The sequence below is a fragment of the Poecilia reticulata genome, chromosome 19, assembly GCF_904066995.2.
Source record: "Poecilia reticulata chromosome 19, P_reticulata-male-v2, whole genome shotgun sequence".
Classification (NCBI taxonomy): Eukaryota; Metazoa; Chordata; class Actinopteri; order Cyprinodontiformes; family Poeciliidae; genus Poecilia; species Poecilia reticulata.
Genome location: NC_088848.1, coordinates 13,542,910 through 13,554,186, shown reverse-complemented (window position 1 = coordinate 13,554,186; position 11,277 = coordinate 13,542,910). Strand labels below are relative to the sequence as shown.

The 11,277-nt window shown below is 39.0% G+C and overlaps 1 protein-coding gene across 1 annotated transcript; it reads left to right on the top strand.

The window, feature by feature from the left end:
* Nucleotides 1–2,692: 2,692 nt before the first annotated feature.
* lsm12b (LSM12 homolog b) lies at nt 2,693–11,245 on the top strand. The gene is made up of 5 exons (XM_008437601.3): nt 2,693–2,879; nt 5,452–5,585; nt 6,630–6,739; nt 9,083–9,209; nt 10,610–11,245. Exons 1-5 carry the CDS (start codon nt 2,753–2,755, stop codon nt 10,700–10,702), a joined length of 591 nt encoding a protein of 196 aa, XP_008435823.3. The 5' UTR covers nt 2,693–2,752; the 3' UTR covers nt 10,703–11,245.
* Nucleotides 11,246–11,277: the final 32 nt, after the last annotated feature.

Genomic DNA, 11,277 nt, shown 5'->3' with positions numbered 1-11,277 from the left:
GTTTGCCCTAGCAGACCCAACCCAAATAGAGGCACAAAGCCTCAGACGGCTCCTAGGATCACTGGGACACTTGAACCCCTCCACCACGGTAAGGTGGCAGCCCAAAGAGGGGAAAAAACAAAGCCAGAAACAGTTCCCTGCTCTGAACTGAACTGATCTGGAGAGAGGCCAGAAGGTGGCGCTCTGGTGTTTCTAACTAAACAATCAGTTTAGTTAGAAAACAATCAGTTTAGTTAGAAACTAAACCTTTTTCCAACTAAAACGTTTAGTTAGAAACTAAGCTTTTCGTTTTCTCAGTTATTTTTCTCTCCACAGAAGCTACACCGGGCCTGTTGCTCTGATTAGTTGTGGTTGCTTCCTGGAAAAGGGCGCTGGCTGACATGATGCTGCCATCGCCTAACCGTTGTCCCTCCTCCTTTTCATTTGAACATGGAAAGTTCTCCTGAACAGTTGACCTGTTGTTGTGTCTCTGCTCTGTCTTCTCTCAGCTGCAGTCGGTCATGGCAGATGGCTGCTGGTACTGAACCCGGTTCCGGTTCTGCTGTTTGTTTGTTCCTGTTAGAGGGGAGTTCTTCCTCTCCACTGTCACAACATGCATGCCCTGTATGAGGGACTGCTGTGAAGCCAGCGACTCAATACAAGCGATTTGCTGTCGCCCCCTGCTGGTCAGGGGAGTGAATGCCATGAGTAATGATTCCATGCAATCTGTTGGGTTTTATTTGGTACAAACTTTTGAAACTGCTTTATAATTAAGTGAACCTAATTAATTGATAACTTGGATCAATAGTAATCTGACTAAATTAAAATTACATTTCGTAAAATGCCATGAAAATAACATTGTTGTGAATTAACATTATTATAAGCTTTTAACCTTTTGATCTACTTTTGGGAGCCTTAATGTTTTGGTATATTTTGGGGGTTTAAATGCTTTGATATCTAGTTTTGGGGTTTTGAACTTTGTTGTATTGGTTATTTGGGTTTTTGCTTGTTTTTTTTATATTGTTTATAGTTGGGGCTCATTTGTTAGTTTGAAAGTGCAACTTTATATATTTCCAATTCACAACAAATGCCATCGACATGCACATTGAAGTAATTTTAGTTCAATCACATGTTCTCCAATTGCTAGTACAATAAACTCAGTTGATTTTTAAAGTTTTATTAATGTTTTCTACATTATACCAATTACTATGGTTGGGCTTAATTCTCTTTTATGCTTAGTCTTTAGTATAAGACAGTTCAGGATGCAACCCCTTGTGGATTTAAATAATCCCTTGACTCCTTTCAGAGCCTGAGATTTATTGCCGATGTGTTTTTCAGAGAAGAAAACATTTCAAACCCATTACATTAGAGCAGTAAACTGTCATGTAAAGAAGCATGTTTTTGTGATTGGTGGTTCAATACAAACAAGTTTCAGGCAAAATGGGAAGATTTCTAAATTAAAAGGTCCCGTTCCATCAATTTTCCGCTGGTAAATCGGTAAATGTAACCATCAAAAGCCAAATAACAAACTCATGTGTTTTAAAACTCAAAATGCACATTTCACTTTACGAGTTTTTGTTACCCAGACTAAACATTGGCTAAAACAAAAACAAATATGTGAAGACTCATTTATACTGACCTACATATGGAGAATTAGCTTTCTCTGATATACATTCTGATATGCTTATGTTTTTCCGGTTTATAGTTGAGGAAATTCAAGATAGGTGTTTGTGCATATGACAGGAATTTTTAACTTCTGATATTACTGTCTTTAAATAAAGGTACAACCAAAAAATTTATTTTGTGCATAGGCTAGTAAACCTATGCACAAAACAACAGTTTTTCTGCTTTGTTCAATGTGCTGTCCTTGATTAAATAATTGAGTTGAACTGAACTGAACCCCATTCTGTGTCCACATTGGAAATAAATCACGCATCCAGACCATGGTAGGAACATCTGACGAGAAACAGCTTATCTAAGGCGATCTGTCGGCGCTAGTGCTCAGGTATGATGTATTGATAAGAAATCTGCTGAGTAAGCAGTATGTGGCGTAGCATCGACGTGCGCATGCGCATTACCGCAAGGTAGGACGAATGAATGGGTAGCACAGATAGGAGGAACACGTTCCTATAAAATTATATTACAAAAGAAAACAGTGACGCACAGTGATTTGGGAAGGTAACTTTAATATGATTACTGGATTTGAAATGGTAACGCGTTAGATTACTCGTTACTGAAAAAAGTGCTATTTTACTGAAAAAGAAAAAAAGTGGACGTGATTGCTGATTGGTGCATGTCAGCTTTTCTTGAAAGCTTTAAATCACGTTCTTTTTCAAAATGACTTTTTAAGTAAATGTCAGAAACTGTTTTAGTTTAATTTTTGACAAACATGTCAACATAACATTGTACTTAATAAGTACATGTACTTAATAAGTACAATGTTATGTTGCAAGTTTAAATATTTTATTTCTGCTGAAATCGAAAGGGTATTGAATCTGTTTCTCTTTTTTCTATTGTTTTCTTTTGTAAAAACTGGATAAAGATAAACCCTCCCGACCCCACTAAGGGACAAGGGTGCAGGAAAATGGATGGATGGATGGATGGATGGATAAAGATATTTTGCGTAAACTCCATCATATTGATCCCCCCCCCTTCCCTCTCCCTCTCCTCCATGACCGTAAATCTGACGTACGACGACACGCCCAGATGTCGTCCTCCGACGACATCACGTTGCCTTACGTATAGCAAGCGCTCCGGTTTCCTGGCGGAGAAGATGGCGGCTCCTGGACCGGGGGAGTATTTCAGCGTCGGGAGCCATGTCTCTTGCCTCACCTGTTTGGGCCAACAGCTACAGGGAGAAGTGGTCGCGTTTGACTACCAGTCCAAGATGTTAACCTTGAGTATCCTTTGTTTGTTCGGCGCCGCTGACGGCTGGTTGGCTGGCCTGCCTGGCTGCAAGGGCCTGTAGGGTAACCGAAAAGATGTCAAATAGTGATCCGCGCAGGCGTAATTGGTCTTGGCTGAGTTACACATCTTTGTTCGTTTTAGATTATTTTGTACAAACTACCCACCTGTTATCTTTTTATCTTTTAACGAGTCTATTGTTATTATTTTGTTTTTATTTTGTGCTAAATAACCTGCCCGGACGTGCATGTGTTTTGAATTCACTCATTGTATTGCCTGCCCTCAACATGGATCACTATCTGGCAGCGAATCCTGGTAAGGCATCATGGCTCTCAACCGATGCTAGTTAGCGGGCTAACTGAGACGCAGCACACCCTGTTCTGACAGGTGTCCACGCGTTTATTTCTCTTAGTTACCCACTCCCATCGTCGGGGATGCAAACAGCCGTTTTCAGGAGTCCGATAACGAGTTTCACTGTCCTCCCCTCCATCCACGCTACAGAGAAGCTGCTGCTAACTCGGCTAACATGCTAAGTTTCGGTCAAACCCAGATACTCCCAAAACCGCCCTGTAGCTCCATAGCGGTTTTGGGGATTCTTGGCTCTGTTGGTTTAGTTTTAGTCTTGAGGTGTCACCACAATCTTAGATTTCTGGGGTGAATTGTGCTACAACTAATCGTGGGAACATCTTGAACTAATCACTACCATGAACCTTAGCCTGTGAACTTGCCTATCTTCATTCCCTCATGAGTCTTGCATGAGAGTTGCTGAATGAGTCATGAGATTCACTCATATTCTTTTGAAATGCATTCAAATGTGTTATCTTGTTGTTGTTTTAATTTTAAATACCGTATCTTATTAATGAGGTTAACGTGAACGTGTCCAGCCTGACAATGAATGAATGAATGAGTTTAGTGGAGGGCGTTTGCCAGTAAACGCTGAGTTGCATCTTCCGTCCTGTTGGAAATAACCGTTCAATTTCTTCCGTTTATTTATTTTCTCTCGCTTGAATCTTGTTGGCAAAAATATTAGTTGTACTCAGCTGAATTAGACGCATATTTTTTTGGGAAATGTAAGCACTTAATGAGCTCATAGAAAAGCTGAAAAACTAGTCAGGCCCAAGTTTTGGGGCTTTGCAAACAGTATTAGTCCGTCTTTATTATTTGAAGATGACACATCCTTGTCTCAATTATTACTTTTATGCTAACAAATGTTAAAATAGCTTCTCATCCTTAATATATCAATGTGTGCAGTGTTGCAGTAGATACTTGGTTGGCTGTAGAGCTGCCCAGTAAATTAAATTGCAATTGTTTTTGCCGTATCTGTGTTAAATATCCCTGTTTGGAGGATATATTTGTTTCACCATATTATTTACTGTGCCTTGCTTTCAATCTCTGCATGCCAATAATATATTTAGCCGATTAGAGTGTCAAATCCCTTGATGCCCTGAGTTCATGTAAATTTTTATGACTAAGATGCTGAAACTCACAGGGAGTTGGGGGGACTTCATAAAAACAAATGAAAACGTAAGGAAAATGCAACCGATAGCTGGTTGAAGCAGTTATTGTAGTTTTAATGATCCAGTTGATGGTGCTGCAGCAATCTTCAGCCCCCAATTTGTTCTTCTAAAAACCATCTTGTGCTGAAACAGGTCATGTTTTGTATCATCCAGTTCATAGAAATGTGCACCACAGAGTTGGATGACGCACTTCGTGGTGATGCATTTTACTTTGCACAGGCAGTTTTTCAGGCTTCCATGTCTGAATTGCAGCCACACAGATTAAAGTTGGGCCCATTTATGGACCATGTTGAATCCTGATGGGCTCTGATGACTGTTGGGGCTCTGATTCCCTTCAACGGGTGTCATGTGGCTCCATAAATGAGCGCTTTGTTCAGTTATTTAAACATTTTGACTTGTTAGAATAAGTGTCTAGAGATTTTTTTTCTTTTTGCCATTAATAAGAATCTTGTCCATGCATTTTATCAATAGGCTATATCGGAGAGATTGTGTCATTCTGCACGTTTGTGTTCAGTTTGACTTTCTTTTCCTGAAGGTTGATGTTAATACATCACCTGTGATTGATAGAAACTGATTCAAATGAAAGAGCTCTATTTATAGGGAATGCAAATATTCCCTGAATATAAATATTCATCTGCCTTTACGAAGTTCCCAACTCTTTGTGCTATTGCAGCAACTCAAACAGGCTAAATATATTACCGGCATGCAGAGTTTAAATTCCTCCCAAAGATTTCATTTTGCACACACCAATACTAAAATATCACCCATTGATTATGTTTGGTTTGTAGTTTTGTGCATGTTTCAGGTTTGCTTTGTAGATCATGTTTAAAACATTTCCTGAACTGAATAATGCTTTTAGTAGTCACATGCTGTAACTGGCACGACCTTTCACTGACACTGTGTTAGCCTCGGCGCTCTGCATCACAAGCTTCTCTGTCTCTATGGTGTTGAAGTTCTTTGTTGCTCAGCTGAGAATTGTAATTCTCCCCCCCCACCCTCCACAAAAGTCTTTGCTTTGAAATATTCTGCCTTAACCCGTCTCCCCCTTCAGAATGTGCTTCCTCCAGCGGAAAGCCGAACCTCAACGACGTTATCCTGATCAACTTAGCCTATGTATCTAAGGTGGACATAATACATGACCGTACTGAGACTCCACCTCCTCTAGCATCACTGAATGTTAGCAAGGTAAGGCCATCACATTGGTAATGGTTTGTGCCTAGATTCTCAGTATGATTTATTAAATGTTTCTTCTGATTTTTAAAGGTACTTGGATACTTCATTAGAAATGATTTGTACTTGGAAATGACATGTTCAGGTGTTTTTATCATCAGAAGTTTCCAAACTAATCTTCCATCTGTTTTGAATTTAAAATCTGCTGGTAGAAATCTGTTAGTTGGTTAAAAAAAAGGAAAGCTTGTCTGAATCGCCTCATCACTGACATCTGAAAGACTTTAATAGTGCCGTTGTATTTTGGTGATTCTTATAAGCATTTAACAACCTTGTTTTCTAACCACCTTCTCACAAATAACTGTAATTTGCAGATGTCGAGTAGATGAATTCAGTACATTTGTTTAAATCGCAATTAATTTTCTTTTGGTCTTATTAAACATAGTTCAGCAGGGATTCGGAAGAGTTGTCTTATAGGTGAAGCTGTACAGCTATCTAAACCTCACTGGTTATCAAAAATCACATTGATCTCATTGCTAATTGATAAAGTTCACTTATAGATAAAATTTTTCCCTCTGATAGCTGAGAGCTTCACAGATGTGACTTTAGGGAAATGTCTTTATTTTTATTACACCACTGTGTGAAAAGCTGCTCTGCACATTCAGTCATTCAAACACATGGAATCATTTCACAAGATGAAAGGAGTTTTAAATGCACTTTATTTAGAGTCCAGTGCAGTTGCTGATTGCTTAACACAAACAAAGTGCAACAACAGTTTTGGAAGTCAAAAAGTACAAATTTGGTTTGAAAAAAGATGCTTCATTTTGATGAGTACTTTCCTAAATATTAAATATATCTGGTTAGCTGAAGTGAGCAAAATGTTAGTCTTTGGATATGAAAAAAAAAAAACATAGTTAAATGTTCTTCTTTCGTATCGTTTCTGATACAATTTCATTTCCTGTCTTTTCCACGCAGTACCTGCATCAGTCTTCAGCTGCAAATGGTGAAATAGAAATATCGAATTCTGAGTAGAGCTCACTGTATTTCTTCTGTTTTTCACAGCTTGCCAATCGAGCACGGACAGAAAAAGAAGACAAGCTGTCCCAAGCCTATGCAATCAGTGCTGGGGTTTCTGTGGAGGGCCAGCAGCTATTCCAGACTATTCACAAAACGTAAGGACTTCCTGCTGTTGCTCAGTGAATGATAACCTGGTAACCTGATCAGATTATCAATTAAAATCAGTTCATACTGGCTGACCAGAAAAATACACCCAAAAGAAGATATTTTAATGGAAAGTCTGTGTTCAAAGTAAATAAGAAATGTGAATAAACAAACCAGACAGTCTATTTGTCCTGTTTTTTCAATAATACATATACCTTATTTTTTAAACCACCTCAAGAAAAAAGCAAATGGTCAGTAATTCACTTCCTGTGTATTTGGGACTTTTCTTAATTAGTTTTTTATATTTGTGTTCTAACAGTGAATTCTTTTCAAAAGTGCTATAAAACTTATTATTGTTGCTGTAAAGTAGCAGACAAGGACCATGTCAGCTGAGTTGTAAAAGAGGGACAGGATAATGCCAGTTGGAGTGAGGAGGAGGAGGAGAAAGAGATGGATGAAGAGGGACAGGAGGAGGAGCAGGAACCACTAATAAAAAGTGAAGTGTCAGGTACATAGGGGTGGGCGATATGGACTTTATCACAATATTTTGTGGTACTGTTGTGATTACGATAAGTGACAATAAGAATTATTACTGATTTTTTTTTAAGGTAACTATGAATGTGACTGCATGGCACAGCAATCTTGGTCCCTCAAGCACAAATATTGCTCTTGAAAAATATACCAAAGTGTAGTGTGCTTCTTTAAGACACCAGTCACATAAAACTGCACACAGTAACTACACTTAATCATATTTCAAAATTTGATATTTGTTAATGCTCTTATTTATCAAGCAATGGAGATGAAACTAACAATCCCAACGATACGGACAGTTTTGGGGGTGTTTTTAAATAGCATTAGTTGGAATGGTGACAACAGATGAATCAAAAATCCCTCTAAGAAATTTCTCACCCTAAATGATAAACTGTATGATAAATGCCCACCCCTACAGGTTCAGGACTGGGTTGGCATTTCCTCAGGATTATATAAACCTCTTACGATCTAAATATTGTGATCCAAACCTTGGCTTTTGACATGTGAAAACAGTCTAAAAAATTATGAATTTCCCTTCAGATGCATTTAATTCTTCTGACAGATTTGTAAATTAATATTAATTTACAGGGGTGTGTGTGAGGCTCATGATGTAGAAGTATGGTCTGTTCCCCCCCCCCCAATATTTGCTTTGGTTTTTTTTCTTTCATGAGCTTGTTTAATAAACTTTTGTATCAAGTTTGACATGTCAGTATCCTGGCAACCCTACAATATATGCATCCAGCACTTGATTATGACTCATTTTGATATGAAACCCAGTTGGTTTTAATGGTGGCCTTCAGCTTGTCTTCATCTTTGGGTCTGGAGTCTCATCGTCTCCATTTTCAGGGTTGTATCCCAACCCTGGTCCTCAAGGCACACTGCCCTGCATGTTTCAGGTGTTTTCTTGCTTCAGGCTGGGTGATTTCAATTAACAAGTGTTTGCTGAACTGCAGTCAGCTGAATGAGTTAATGAATGAATTAAAGCAGGGAAACCTCTAAAACATGCAGGACAGTGTGCCTTGAGGACCAGGGTTGGGAAACACTGCTCTACGGGGTTTATCTCTGAGTTTGATGCCATGGTTAATCAGGTTTCGCTGCTTTTTATCAAGACAGGCAGGTGCCGAGCCCTGCTCGTCTTCAGAAGAAAGAAAGTTGGATTGCTCAAACTTCCTTGTCGATGGTGGCACTGACTAGGAATTAAATAAAATTTTTTAAAAAAGAAAACGCAGTGGTGCGATGGCATTGGATGATGCGGCTCCACAAACTGAAATTCAGTTTTCATCTCTGTTCATTTATCTAGCCATCATCACAAAGTGTAGAGACTTAACTCAGGACCACAACAAACAACTTAAAATTAGAGCCTCTCCACTCTTTCTCCAAGCCCCTAAACTTCAAATAAGATGCAAACTCCACTTTCTTCCGAAAAGATGATTTTAGACAACTGAGTCTTGTCGTTAGGCCAGGTTAAGATGCTTCTGATGTTGTCCGTGGTCCAGGAGGGTCTTAACTCCACAAATGTGATGTCTGTGGCCCTTGTCTTGGATAAGTGAAGGTGTTTCTTAAAGCTCTTGAAATCCCTTTGCGTGTTTCTAAAATCTTTCACTGCCGTTGATGCCCACACTTGAGTGAGCTGCTAAAACTCACTTGAAGGTGTGGGAACATAAAGCTGACGGAAAAGCAAAGGAAGTGGGTCAGCTATCATTGTAACCGTTGTATTCATGTTGCAATTGCTTGTATTTCATAGTGAATTTTCTTTTTTTTTTTTTTTTCTTTTTTTTAAAAAACATGGACAAGTGAAAAGTAATAACAATGTTTCTTTGCAGCATCAAAGACTGTAAATGGCAGGAGAAGAACATTATTGTGATGGACGACGTTGTAATCTCGCCGCCTTATCAGGTTGAGAACTGCAGAGGCAAAGAGGGAAGCGCTTTAAGTCACGTACGCAAAATAGTAAGTATGACTTGGGACCACGCAGTACGCCGCGAATCGGGACGTAATGAAACTGATCTGATATTTACCAGCTACTGCTGTTGCAAACAAACCCAGCTGATGCTGCAGTTATTAAAAAAAAAACGTAGAGAAAATGTATATGCGTGAGGATAAAGTACTCCATATTTAGTGGCTAGCAGAGCCACCTTTAGCAGTCAAATAACTTGGAGTAGTTTGTTCAGCCCAACTATCAATTTCACATCACTGTGGAAAAATGTAAGCCCACTCATCACAAGACTGTCTCAGATTGTTTAGGTTTGCAGAGATTAATTTCTGTCTGGCTCTCCTAATGTCCCACAATTATTTTACATAATGACGCATGTAGAGTCTGAGATGCACTTAAAGCTTTGAATAGATATTGATCAATGTTGGCAATTAAACACATTGGTCGCAATAGATTTCCTTCCCTTACCTAAAAACTTTATGGTAGTTAAGAGTACGTGAAGCTGAAGCTCACATTTTATTGAAGTTGAATTTGAACCTCAATCCAATAACTCCATTAGTGGCGATAAATATTCACACATCAGCCCATGTTAGAAACAGACGAGGCATTTTTCCATCTTGCAAACAGATCAAATTGTAACCATCCATCTGTTTTTCTTTTGTGGTGGTTGTATTTAAAAGTTTAATTACACATTGACTCAAAGAGATCTTCAGGGGGGGGAAAGTGTGGGATTTGTTTGTCCGTATCCCTGCAGTCTCCTGTTTTGTTTTGTTGCAGAAAGCAGAATATTGCCAGTGTTCTCAGAAACCCCAGCGGTGGCGTAACTGACAGATGTTTCCCTGATTAAATCTGTTTTTAGTCTCTTTTTTTTTTTTTTTTTTCCTGCACACTCAACAGGGCAGAGTGCAGAAGAAAACAGCTTTAAAATTCATTCATGAAGCAGACAAGTCTGAGCTGAGCTGCCAGTCTGACTGCAATGCAACATGTTTGGAGTTAGCGACTGGAAAACGTGCAGTGAATAGGAATCGGATCAGGGAGATCCGAGACCTTATGTAGTAGAAATGCATCCATTTGCACAGTTATTGTCGTCGCAGCGCTGTTGTGCTAAGCTAATTGGGTTTACTGTTTGCTTGCTTCTCCTGATATTATGACATTTTGGGTTATTTTCATAGATCATAGTACTTTTACTTTCTAAAAGTACTACTTACACTGGCAGATTATTTTACTTTTACCTTTTGTGTGTGCGTGCGTGTGGTTTTACTCAAAACAACAATGAATCTTGGAAGCATCTCCTTGACCAAACTGTTCTCTCCCATTTAAATCGAGAATATTTTGTCCTGTCAGTGTTGAAGATTAGATCTAAATGTTTCTTTTTTTTTCTTTTCTTTTCTTTTCCCCCCCTCCGTCGTCGTTGCAGGTTGAGAAACATTTTAGAGACGTGGAAAGTCAGAAGTCCATGCAACGTTCACAAGCACAGCAAACACAGAAGGACTCCACTTTATCTTCTTGAGTTGGCAGTGCGGATCGGCCGGGGGAAGGCGACGCGGGTGATTCTGTTCCCACTGCCAGACAAAGTCGGCATTCCTTGTCCTCAGTCCGAGACCACAAGGAGGAGCGCTGAGGGCCCTGGATCCTGAAGATCAAAATACCATTAAATGAAAAAGACAAAAAAAGAGAGAGAAGAAAGATTAAATCTTAAATTAGACTTTATAAAGAATAATTTAAACATGATCCATAAAGCAAACCATAGTTTCCTTAACTAACTTGTCTCATCCCGCCCCACCTCCCTCCTCCATCCCTCCTCCCTCTTCTCGTCCCCTAAAACCTTTTTTTTCCTTTTTCTGCCCTCCTCCTCCTTTTGCCTTCAGTTCCATTTCAAAGAGAAAACTAGAGCAGTCAGAAAGGCTTGTTAGCTTTATTTTCTGTCATTGTTTCCTTTTTTTTCTGTATCCATGTTCTACTGTCTGTATTTTCTGTATTTTAAAACAAAATGTGACTTGAAATGCCACACTTTAAAGGACATTTTCTAAAATAAAAGTAACAAAAATTCTGACTGTAATATTGTAATTTTCAACAACTTTTTGA

Excerpts from the sequence above, each read along its gene's own strand:
- lsm12b (XM_008437601.3), top strand. The coding sequence starts at position 2,753 with ATGGCGGCTCCTGGACCGGGGGAGTATTTCAGCGTCGGGAGCCATGTC. Across the intron at positions 2,880-5,451 it reads GTCCAAGATGTTAACCTTGA|AATGTGCTTCCTCCAGCGGA; the intron begins GTATCCTTTGTT and ends CTCCCCCTTCAG. Across the intron at positions 5,586-6,629 it reads CATCACTGAATGTTAGCAAG|CTTGCCAATCGAGCACGGAC; the intron begins GTAAGGCCATCA and ends TGTTTTTCACAG.